The following is a 12,080-nucleotide window of genomic DNA, read 5'->3' on the forward strand; positions in this document are numbered from 1 at the left end:
GGTCAGTGTCTTTAGCAGGAAGATAGTTTACGAGCCAAATGTTTTAGAGGGGATGAATATGTGGTTGGCTGTTTAGAAAGTAATCACATTCTCGCAGTGGCAGTAATGTCTTTGAGCTTTTGAAATTTTTACCTTTTGTTCTGATAATGGGGATTTCTGAGCGGTAAAAAAATAATGTGCTGAAGTGCACCTAATGCTGAAGCAAAAGGAAAGCGTGGAGGCACATCTCAGAGTTTGAATCTCAGCAGCTGCCTGTCCCTGCATATTTAAGTGGGTTCATATGAGATATTTGTATAACTTTCCATCACCATGTGCGCTGCCCAAAATGTCTCTGATGGTGCAGTAGTTTGCATGAGGAACACGGTAATATTCAGAAAGCATGACCACTGCCAGGAACTTTCACACCTGCATCGAATTAGAACGCTAAACGCAGAGAGCAGTATTTAAATATTTAAATGCGAGCTTTTAAGAGAAGCAGATTAGGTGTTCCTGGTAGTGGCTGTACTTTCAGGATCTCTCCAGAGCTCTTCAGGGCTCTCTAGTTGGATCGATAAAACATTGGAGCACAAAGGCAAGTTGTTTCTGAAGTTGGCGTGTATAAAACGCAAGAATTTGATCCAGTGGTGACGTCATTTCAGTGTGACCACTGAAGTGTGAAGACAAGAAAAGCTGCTGCTTATTTTGTTTGCGGTCTGTCCTCTTGCACGAAAGGTGAACTATGATTCGGTCTTTTGTGCCATTGTGATGTCAAGTATGAGTGGTCATGCAAGCTATGTGATAGATTAATGTCCCAGTAGTTGTCTTGACATTTCTCTCTCTCATCAACTCTATAGTTTTTTATTAATCGAGCATTCATCTCCAGCCCAGAGTCTGACCTGAAACCCATCCATCTTAACTGCTCTTTATTTTTCTTCATTTCACTGACTAGGAAGTGCGTCAGACTTGTTCCTGACGCTAATATGTTCACAACTGCCATCCTGCTTTTCACTCCCAGAGAGCGATGGGCTTCAACAGGAGCTGAAGGCAACGGAAAGAGTGACACAAAGTCCTCTTGCACGTTTAAGCAATTTTTCACAGGTATTGAGATATTAAATGTTTAAATTCTTGACACATGGTTTCACCTGCCAGAGCAGTGAAAATTTAACAAGACTTTTTATAGCACGCTGAAGGCAGTGTATGCTTACATATTAAGTCACCAACTGGGCTTATTTAGGTTTACCAACAACTGAATTCCCATTTAGAAAGTGCCTGTGGAAAGCTTGTGTTAATTATTTAGAAGAAGCCACGTGGCAAACAGCTGCTCGAAAATCTCCTCACTGAAAATGAGCTTTTTTCCAAGAGGACCCATCCACCTCTTGTAATGGCTGTATAGCACAGCAGGCAAGGATGCTCTGAGCTTTTACTCAGCTAGCGACTGAGTGACAGCAGAGCCAAGTTATCCTTTTTTTTCCCCCCTCTCCGAATACCTATCCTTCAACTACTTCCAGAAAATAATTTATGCCTCAGGCTGACTTTTTCCAGATTCAAGTGGCTGTTTTCATCATATTTACCCTCTTAGGTTTTTTGCCCATTCAAGCAGGCTTCGCAGATTTCACAACATTTTATTTGGCAAATAAAACGTGCCAGTATTGTTTAGCTATGTTATGGTGGTAACTGGCTGTGAATGAAAGACACCAATCGCACCTAATAACTGTGAACAAAGTCACTCAAGTCTGGATAATAAGGTGTTAGGAGCAACGTTTTTTTTTTTTTTTTTTTTTTTTTGTCTTTTTGTTATGTGGAAAATGATATTACAAAGCCGTCCCCTCCAGGATTACTACAGAAAGTGCACAGCATGGTGCTTGTGCCGCTGGTAATAGCATCTGTCACTGTGTTTACTTTGGCTTTTTTTTTTTTGTAGCCTTTCTATATTAAACATGTGAAAAAGTAATTCTGTAATGATCATGCACATCACTTCCTCATTCTTTGGTATTTATGTGAAAAAGCTTCAGAAATGGAAGTAGACAGAGATTCCTAGCAGCGCACATAAGACCTTCCCATTCCCTGGCGAAGATGTGGACCTTTGGAGTTTTTCTCTAGTGACTGTTCGGTTCTTGTTTGTTTTCTTCTGGGTCTCTGGACAGCCTTGGATTTGGTTGTGTGTATTGGCTGAGGCCCCCGGTTCAACATTAAAGGCCATGTTCTCATGTGCTGTTTCTGAGAAGAACACTCAGTGCTGTTGACGGTACTCTTTGGAAGAGGTTTTTCACCGGATTAGGGGAAACTGTCAAAAGCATTTACACTTGATTAGTGTAATTATTGAACCACTGGCTTCTTAGTAAAACCTTATTATTATCTTTCAATGTGCAGCTGCCTTGTTCATGTCTGTTTTGAGCCTAAAATGGGATAAACATTTGGGGTTTGTCCTAATAACCATGTGAAAATAACATGAAATGAAATATGCCAAAATGCCAGTATTCTACTACTGCATCCTGTCAAATCTTGAAGTATGCAAGCCAGCCATTTGTGACATTTGCCACAGCAGTCCACAGACAGGTGTTTAAACTAATACTGCAAAAGTTACTAAGTGCCCTCATTGACTGTAAAATGTGAGCAAAAGGGTTACAGTTCATAGGGTCAGTGTCATGGCACAGCAGTGGCAAAACAGTACAATATATCTCCCAATCATTTGCAATAACATATACTTGGAGTATGTACTCAAACTAAACAGAAAATGTGCAATTTCAAACTCAGGGTTAGGCTGATTTTTATTCTATGTTTGCAGGAAGTGGTAAGAGTTAAAGTTAGAGCGGGAAGCCACTTTTCACACCAAAATAAGCGCAGGGTAACGTCAGCTCGCAGTGTGAGGTTTTCAGACAGGAAATGAACATACTAATGTCTATCTGCACCATACACTGATCTGCTACGACACTGAGGAAGCTGAAGTGCGTAACAATGATCATCTTATCTTTGCAATGCAACAAGTCCTGGGTGAAAAAAAACGAACAAAGAAAAAAAATACTTAAAAACTGATGATGACTGATGCAACGAAGCAGACAAAGGATTCGAGACAATAACCCAGCATTCAAATTCCCCACGTCCTACTTTGATATAGTATTAAAAGGAATGTGCTGGAAAAAGCCAGAGCCAGAGAGTCAAAGCCAGAGCTGCTCTGATGACATGATGGGAACCTAAAGAGATTTTAATCTTTTGCCTGATAATTAAATTGCTGAAAACAAAAATAGAACAATCTAAAATAAAATCAACACTTAAATTAGCAAAATTCCTAAAGTTGATTATTAAGACCATATAGAAGTTAAAAAATAAGCCATAATGAAAGTGATAGTTTGGAGAAGGAAAGCAGCAATGTAAATTAAAACAGCACATTTCCGATTAAGCAAAGGAAACATTTATGTGGATTTTTAGGAGCTCACAAGCAAGTACTGGGTCCCGCAGTGGCAAAGTCAGAGGTTTTTACAGCTGGGCCTTAGGGGTAGTGGAAAGGATGTGATGCGATCAGAAGAACGTGATTAACAGAAAGCAGGCTGTAGGATAAGGGATCCCCATCCATCTCTTCATTTCCTTCACTTATCCCCCTTTTTGTTCTGTGCCTTGATCCCATTTCTAGAGGCCGAGTTATGAGCAGGCTTCAACTCTTCTTCCTCTTTTTGTTTTCATTCAGGAAGAAGAAAAGAGGCCAGAGTGCGTTGTTGGAGTGTTTTTCTTGGTTCTAACATCCATTGCAACATCAAACAAAAATCAAGTTGAGAACAGGAGACTCAAGCTTGAATCCCTTTTGCTCATCATAAAGTCACAGAACCCGGGGGTTTCTCGTAAGTCGGCATGAGCTGCACGGGGATCTGGTTACGTTAAGTTTGAGCTGTATTTTTTCCTCTCTGCACCTCACTAAGGGCAATTGTTTTCACCATGTACACCAAACGTGTGATGATTGGCAGGGTGACGGGGTATTACCTTTCTTATCTGCATTTGTATTACAGTAAGTGCTTGCATGGTTTCAGGGAACAGCTGTGTTTTCTGTGTTGGATCTTCACTGATCTGAATATGGATGAACAGAGTGATCAGAGGCAGAGTTTGTTTTGAATGTGTAAGTGACCTTTGATGGACCATGCTTCCCATGGCTCTGCTTTCATTCTGATTCCAAGTTGAACTCTTGAACCCGTTATCTTCACCTCAGTTGTTCAACTTTAAGCAGAAAATGTATCATGTGGACAAACCGCACTAACAGCAAAACAGCAAAGTCGCTCAGCGCGCAATCGTCCTATGGTTTAGCCTCCAGTCTTTTTTCAACTGGTTGCACATGGTCTGCAGAGGGGGCCTTATGTGAGAAGTCACTAACGCTGACTGGAAAGCAGTCTCTGCATGGTGCAGCAGTATGCTACCAGACGTGCGTGTCTGCATCACTGATTGTTCCATTCAACACACACACACACACACATGCGCACACACCGTGTAACCCCACTTGCAGATATTTTATGAGACTTTAAAACAAGCCAACACGACCATTTGATCTTGCTCTTTAACAGAGAAGAAAGTGCTGAGTTTGCCTGTACTGATTACACACAGTTGGCTCATAAATTTCACAAAAAAACAAATAAATACAATTTGGCAAGGTCGCCAAAGTTGTAGCGCATATGTTCTGGAACGTAAAGCAATTTCCTGAACTATTCTTCTACAACATACATTCTCTGCAAATGCTCCGAGGCTCATTTCATTTTCTCTCAACCCTTTTCTCTTCATCAAAATCATTTCATCATTTTTTTTTAAATATTTCAGAATGTAAAAGAGGTCAAACAGTCCAGTATTTCATATATTTTTGTTATTTTCTGTGTGCAAAAGCAGGCCAAACGCAGACCTGTGCTTTAAACTCTAGGACACTGTTCCTGTTTCAGCCGTAATGCACTACACGTAGTTGAAATTTTCCCACACATCTGACTGATTCGACAGTTCTTCTGCTTGCTTCCTCGGACGCATTCGTCATTCTTAGTTTCAGACTCGAAAACATCGGCAGTTTTGCTTGGGTTCATTGCAGATTTGCAGTAAGATATGATCTTATTAAAAAGAAGTTGTTCCATAAGACTTTGCAGAATAGCGGAAGTTGAGCAAATATCAATAGGCCGACTGTGTGTTTGTGAAGAAATCAGAATTCAGAAGTTCTCAGAAATTTCCCATCATGCCGCCACATCAGATGAACAGTGTGTACAGTATTAAATCTGAGGGGGTGAATGAAAAACAGGATGCTTTGACTTTTGTTCTCATGGTCTCACATTTGCCTAAAGAAATCTCATGCTAAATAGGGGAAAGCCCCAAATCCCTTTCTATTTGGTTAACAGCTCTTTTTCTCGAAAGGGGCAGTCTTTTTTTTAAATAATATCTTTTTTCTCTCCATTTTTCAGCACCAACACTGGTGCAGAAAGTGCAAAATATATGCATGAGTTGCAAATGGTGCACAGACAAGCATGACGATAAGAGATTGGTAATGAAACTAAATGATGACTATTCGCTAATTTGGTTCAGCGAACTGTTACATTAACAGTAAACCTAACCTTGAATCACAATCTGCTTTTGCCACAACGGAGGCAAGTTTTTTTGTTGGTTTTTTTGTTGTTGTTGTCTTTGGGGTTTTTTTTTTACACAGCAGTCGTCCTTGGGTTGAGTCCTGAGCTTCACACACCTTCACAGCTGGTGGGATATTTTTATCTTACTTTTAGGTCATGTGCGTGTTTTTTCTACTTAAATTTAAACATGTAGTACTAGTTGTTGTGTCATCGCTGTGCACACCGATGTTTACCAGAAATACTGTGACCTCTCTAATGGTTAGTATTGCAGTTGACTGGTCTTTATTCCCATGTAACATTAAATAAAACATAAGGCAAAAAAGCATCAGACTATTACCATAACAGCCATTCCTGTAATTGATTGATACATGAAACATGATAACTGGTACATATTAATTATATACAGTATTTACACGAGCCTGTTTCGCATGCACTGTTGTGTGTTTGTTAGTATACTAGTAACGCTAAAATATTGTTACCAAGGCCGGTAACAATATTTGTAACCTAAGTTGTTCAAGTTAGATAAATTATTACACAGGAACATACATTTCAGTGTTTAGGAAACATTAATAAACTAAAATAAAATTACAAGAAGAAGAAAAAAAAACTATTTTGTGAACAACCCACACGGCAGATATTATTGATAAACTATTTGGAGCCTTATCGTGCTTCACAGAAGTGATTATTTTCCACCCTCCGGGGATATTTAAAGGGCCAGTTCACTCAAATTACTAAAGCGGATTATATATTTTACAACCTCTGTCTATACACATGGTCTCACTCTCTTGATCGGTGCGTCACACCACGATGATGGCCATTAATTAGAGGTTGGTTGTTTATAACTGCGACACTGGCTTGTGTAGTGAATCTCATAGTGAGAATTAATATTGAATGACAAATCGTAGGATGGCAACTATAAGAGGAATCCACATTTTGCTCAATTCCCCCTATATTTGTGTGTGAATAAGTCACTGGTTGAGACACACTCATCATATGATCTTCATCTTCAATGCATCAATTTAGCCCCCAAATTCAAATGATCTGAGTTTGCCTGTGTCTCAATATGACCATTTTACCATAGTAATAAAACTTAAAATAGTTTGAAAGCCACAAAAGTCCATATGCATATAATTAGAATCTATCCCACATCACTCATCACACCATAATGCCAAGCTTTGTTTTTCTGCCCTGCGTTCGGGCATTCACATCTAAATTGCACCGTCATCCAGTTCAACTACTTCACAAGTGTAAATGGTCATGCAATTTGCGTTATTGTTAAAAGTACTTCAAAGTGCTCAAAGTAGAAACAATGAAACGCCTCGATGTTTTGGGGTAATAGTTTCGGCTCAGTACTGTTCTCTGCTGCCTGAAGGAATCGGTAGTAGATTTCAGAGGAAGTTGTCTACTGGCCTCCACTTAAAATAGTCCGGTCTTTTTAGCTTCACTGTTGCATCTAGAAGCCCTCGTCATAGTCAGTGTTCGGAAGGCCATTTTCAGGAAGCACATACAGCGATTTGCTTTTCTTCTTCCTGCTATCTGATTTCACCCGTGAAGGGTCTTGATCGCCAGCAAAGGACAGGTAGGCAGCGATGCTGTTCCTGACTCCATAGCTCACCATGTTTTCGTTGCAGGCGTCTGGGCTGACCAGCTGGTTCCTGTAAAGTGTAGAGATGAATACAATTAATCCCACCTTAGAATAAGGACAAACCTTCAGTAAAATGCTGGATTTGAGTGCAGTGGTCAGGTTCTTTGTTTTTTTTACTCAGTTTCAGCATTTAATGTGTTTTCTAACCAGCAGCCTCATTCACACGTTTTGCTTTTTTCACGTGCATAAGCACTTTTAACCTAACATTTAAACAGGTGCATTAGGGACAATTCAAAGTTCAGTCTGTCGCCCAAGGAAATTTCAAAATGGAGCCAGGGGCTGAACCACTGACCTTCACATTTAACCGTTAACCAGGCTCCACCTCCACAGCTGCCTCAGACATTCATTGTTGCCTGATTTTTATATGCGCCTCTTGTTTTATGTCATGATTAGCCGATTTCTTTATAAAATATCTTTTGCATATTTAATAAAGATTAATAAAAGGAAACTTATAACCGTCATACCATGGTTATTATAACGAAACTTAAAATATAACTTAAAACTTAAATGGAAACTAAATATTAAAAAATAATAATTTCTGAAAACCAAAATTAAAGTGAAAAAAAGACTTTTGAAAAAAATAATTTTGTGATCTTAGAAAAATAAGTAACATAAAGTTAAAATAATGAGGAGATACTGTATCATGAGTTTTAGTATTTGTTAGTTTGGTAAATATTTAATTACAGCTTGTCAGATGAGACACTGGTGGACATGTTAATTGTGGCTCCTGAGTGTCAGCTGTTTTTCCTGATTTTCCTAAATCTTGCCTCTGACAAATGCCCTCCATACAATAATAAATAAAGAATAAACAGTGTAAACAGTTACAGTGAATTAACAGAAACATCCAGGGCAGCAGTGCTTTGTTCTGTTACTCCACTGTGCGCTTTTTGTTGTTGAAGCTCAAATATATCCCCATGATACTGATGCACAAAGTTGGTTAGATGCTGGATGTAGATTTTTTTTTAACAGTGCTTAAATGTGTTTTTCAAAAAAAAATGCATTAAAACTGTATCTCAAAGGCTTAACGTAAGGCGGGAAAAATATGGCAATTTTGAATTTTATTCAGTTCAGTTCAGCTCAGTGCTATTTATATCGTGCCAAATCAGCATAATAGTCACCTCAAGGCTCTTTGTATAGGAAGGTAAAAACCCTACAGTAATACAAGAGAACCCTATTAATCAGACCACCCTCTATGAGGCAACACTTGGCGTCAGTGGGAAGGAAAACCTCCCTTTTAACAGGAAGAAGCCACCCGACAGAACCAGCTTCAGGAAGGGGCAGCAAACTGCCAACTGCCCACAACATGCACTGTCACACTAACATGCTTCTAACTTGATCTTCTGACAAAGGCCAGCTCTCGATCCTGCAGTTTTAAAATAAAGTGGACAGACTTTTCCCCCCAGTTCTTCCCTGCTCATGCTCCTCCACTGGGCAGTTTTTGTGCAATTCTGGCTCACAAATATTCAAATAAACACACTTCTTGGCTGTCGCCTTCATAGGAAAATATTTATTTGAATTTCATCTGTACCTGTCTACTTTGTTCCAGTCAAAGTTGCGTCGCATCACTACAGGTGGAGCTCCAAGACTTGCATCTGGCGGCTGAGTCGTGCCCGACAGGCAGGGCGAGGTTAGCACACAGCATAGCCCATCTGCAGAATCTGAAAATGCAACAATAGGGGAAGTAAAATACAGCTCCCAGGCAAGACGAGCAAAGAACAAACATAAAGTTGCAAAATTTGCATTAACCACTCAACACTTGACCGCTCTAGCAAACATACAAAGCAAACTTATATATATATGTGTCAAGAGTATTGCACTACTTCAGCAATTATCACAACCTCTTTTCCTCACTGTGTACACACCAGTGCTTATCAAACATGCATGTTGTATCTCATTTCCTGTTGTGTTCCAAAAATATTCTTTCAGTGGAGGAAATATATATAGTGGCTGAAACACTGATAACAAATACTTCTATATTAAGAACATGAAACTGTATTTTTGTTAATCTAAGCGCGTGTGGTTTCCGAAGTTCGTTAGTACTTATATGTGTGTGTGTGTGCCCCTACACATGATGAGTTTTGTTTACTGTCTCACATGTTAACTAAGGGCTATGAGAAAGAAACATATTTACGTATCTACTCACCAGAATAATGATTGATCATATCTTCAAGGCACTGGAAAGTGAGACGTGGGGAGATGTAGTACCAGCTGTTGTCAAGTCTGAAGATACGATAGTGCTTTACACTCCTGTGCCTCACTGAGAGCGAATACAGACCTGAGGATGTGACACGCATCGCATGCTTTGAAGACAGGCTTTCAATAATGACATCAATCTTGAAACAAGACCATATGATTAATAACAATAACATCAAAAACTACGGCTTTGAGACAAAGCAGAAGCAACGTGAAGTTCAGTCATGTGGTGTAGTTTCCATCTCCTGTCAAGTTTAGTCATTGGATTTATTTATTTATCACAGGTCAATGGGACTTTGGCCCAGTTAGAAGTAATTTCCCTTTTACGTGTCTTTACAGATATAGTTTGACATTTTGGGAGATAAGCTGTTTACTTTTCATTCAGCCTAAAGATGCAACCAGCAGGCATTTGGCTCAGCTTAGCTTAGCAGTCATTGGCCTGCTTCATCTAGACCTGAGTGGCAGCTTGCTGCTTCCTCCTCTTTCCAGCTATGGTTAACTGAGCGGTTAATGGTGTGACTATGCTGATGTCCTGTGTCGGTAGTTAAGTCTCAGAGGTAGTTCACAAGTGCTTTTAACTTATTCACAGAAACCAAGAACTGGAATCAAATGAAAGTAATTGTGTACTTGTTCTTACCTCTCTCCCTGGTGCTTTCTCGGACCAGAAAAGAACCCACTCTGTTCCCGGGTAGAAGAAGCAGTTCTTCCGCCTTCTGCCTCTCCACACCTTCAAACAGCCAGCTGATTGAACCAAAAGAAAAATAAAACCCAAATGAGTAATTAATTCCAGATTAAATACTAGTGGGGATAATAATATAAATCACCATATTCATTAAATCAGCACAAACGCAGCTATAATATAGGGCACATCACCAATATGTCACGATAGTAACATTTGTCATGCCCATTCTATAAAAAAGACAGATCGTAAAGCAGAAGGACCTATTTTTATCAAGTTCAGGCAAACCAACCAGACCAGTGGAACGGAAGTTAGTGTCAGTGAGGTTTTACTTACCCATGGTACACTCGTGCTACATGGCTGCCGGGTATGTAGTTCTCCTTCCCCGTTTGGATAGAGCGCACTCTCCACCAATAAGCCTCCCTGACGACGACACAGAAGCAAAGAGGAATTAAAAACTGACCTTTTGCCTAGCCACTTCTCTAAATTACACATTTAGAACATTCCATTACAAACAAAGCTTTCTTTTTGACTTTGGTTTCCTGTTGGTGCACATAATCTCCAAAACTTTTCTCTTTTCTTTTCTTTTTTTTTTTCCAATTAGAAATGCAAGCACATGATCTTACTGCGCAACCACTTTGAGCTTTTCTCCCAGTCGGTAGATCGGCTCGCTGATTTCAGGAGCAGGATAGTCCTGGAGCACCACCACCACCTCGTCTTCTGTGCCTGCAAAAACAGTAATATTTGCAGCCTTTACTGGCAGCCAAAGGTTGGCGTTGTGATTTAGAAATAACTAAAACTGTCCGAAATCAGTTTTTAAGACTAGATTTGTGATTTCTTATGTATGTGTACTTGTGATTTGTGTTTATTTGCCTAGGTTCAATTGTCACATCATCATAGGCATGCATAATGAAACATGTCGAAACAGTAAATTCTGGTATTCAAGATATCAGTGTCTCTTCGGTCAGGGATTATCACAATGACTGTTGTTGCTAACAAGAGTGCAGAAAGCTCCCAATCTGCAGTTTTTATCAGCCTGCGCTATTTATACACTAAAAGGACATCTTACCCTTCAGAGAGGTTTCAGGGTTTTCGGTGTTGACCTTGTTCTCAGCACTCACACCTCGCATCACATTCCCCATCCTCCAGATGGATCAGACTCCAGCCTGAAGTCAGGACAAAAAGAAAAAAGACAGACAGGAATTACTAGTAAACGTCTCTCTGCTGCTGTCCCATTGATCTTGTAGTCTACATACTGACCATTGAGCTATATCTCAAGTGACACATTTGTTGCAAAATAGGGAAGCTGAGGCTAGATGTTATCGAACCTATTTTTCCATTGCAGCACCGAGCTTTTTGTACTAACTAACAGACAGTGAATTCAGATATTGCCACATCATATACCTAAAGTTCAAATGATCTTACATAACGCATATTATGATTAATCCATGAAAGCATTTCAACAGATCCTGCCTGTATTTATAAGTCACAGTATGTAGCAAGACAGCTGGCTAGTATGAAGAAGTGACAGGTCCGCCTGAGCAGATGCAGCTCAGCAAAGTGTGAACACTTACTTGCAAAATTTGTGGCTCGTTGTTTCCGATGGCATCAAGGCCAGCGAGAGAGATGATGACCCAAACAGGGCATCGCGGCAGCAGCAGAATCTGGAACTAGAACGGCACCATCTTCACAAGAGTTTACAGGAATGACATGTCACCCAGTGGGGTGACAGCTCTGCATCTGACTGCAAACTCACTTCCTGTAATGAAATGAGGAAGAGGGCAGGCAAGAGTGTTGTTGAGAAACACGGTGAAACATGCAAGAAGAGACTTCACAACAGCCTCGCTAGTTAGGGAAACCAAAAGCGCCGCTGGGGTTTTTTGCTGTTGACATTTTGAATTTATATAGGTGGGCTTTTTTTTCATAATGTTTTGGTTTCACAAAGTCAGTGCTGATCGCCAATAGTGAGTGTGCTTTTTCCCCAAATAACGATGACAGTAATAATCTG

At 39.9% G+C, this 12,080-nt stretch overlaps 1 protein-coding gene across 1 annotated transcript; it reads right to left on the reverse strand.

Moving 5' to 3' along the window:
- Positions 1-5,834: 5,834 nt before the first annotated feature.
- Positions 5,835-11,803, reverse strand: sla1a (Src like adaptor 1a). The gene is made up of 8 exons (XM_065469561.1): positions 11,647-11,803; positions 11,142-11,238; positions 10,699-10,798; positions 10,409-10,495; positions 10,031-10,134; positions 9,344-9,475; positions 8,729-8,858; positions 5,835-7,210 (listed from the first exon to the last, which is right to left on the reverse strand). The coding sequence occupies exons 2-8, from the start codon at positions 11,212-11,214 to the stop codon at positions 7,009-7,011; spliced, it is 828 nt and encodes a 275-aa protein (XP_065325633.1). The 5' UTR covers positions 11,215-11,238; positions 11,647-11,803; the 3' UTR covers positions 5,835-7,008.
- Between the last annotated feature and the right edge of the window lie 277 nt (positions 11,804-12,080).

This window comes from Pelmatolapia mariae, linkage group LG22 (genome assembly GCF_036321145.2).
Source record: "Pelmatolapia mariae isolate MD_Pm_ZW linkage group LG22, Pm_UMD_F_2, whole genome shotgun sequence".
Taxonomy (NCBI): Eukaryota; Metazoa; Chordata; class Actinopteri; order Cichliformes; family Cichlidae; genus Pelmatolapia; species Pelmatolapia mariae.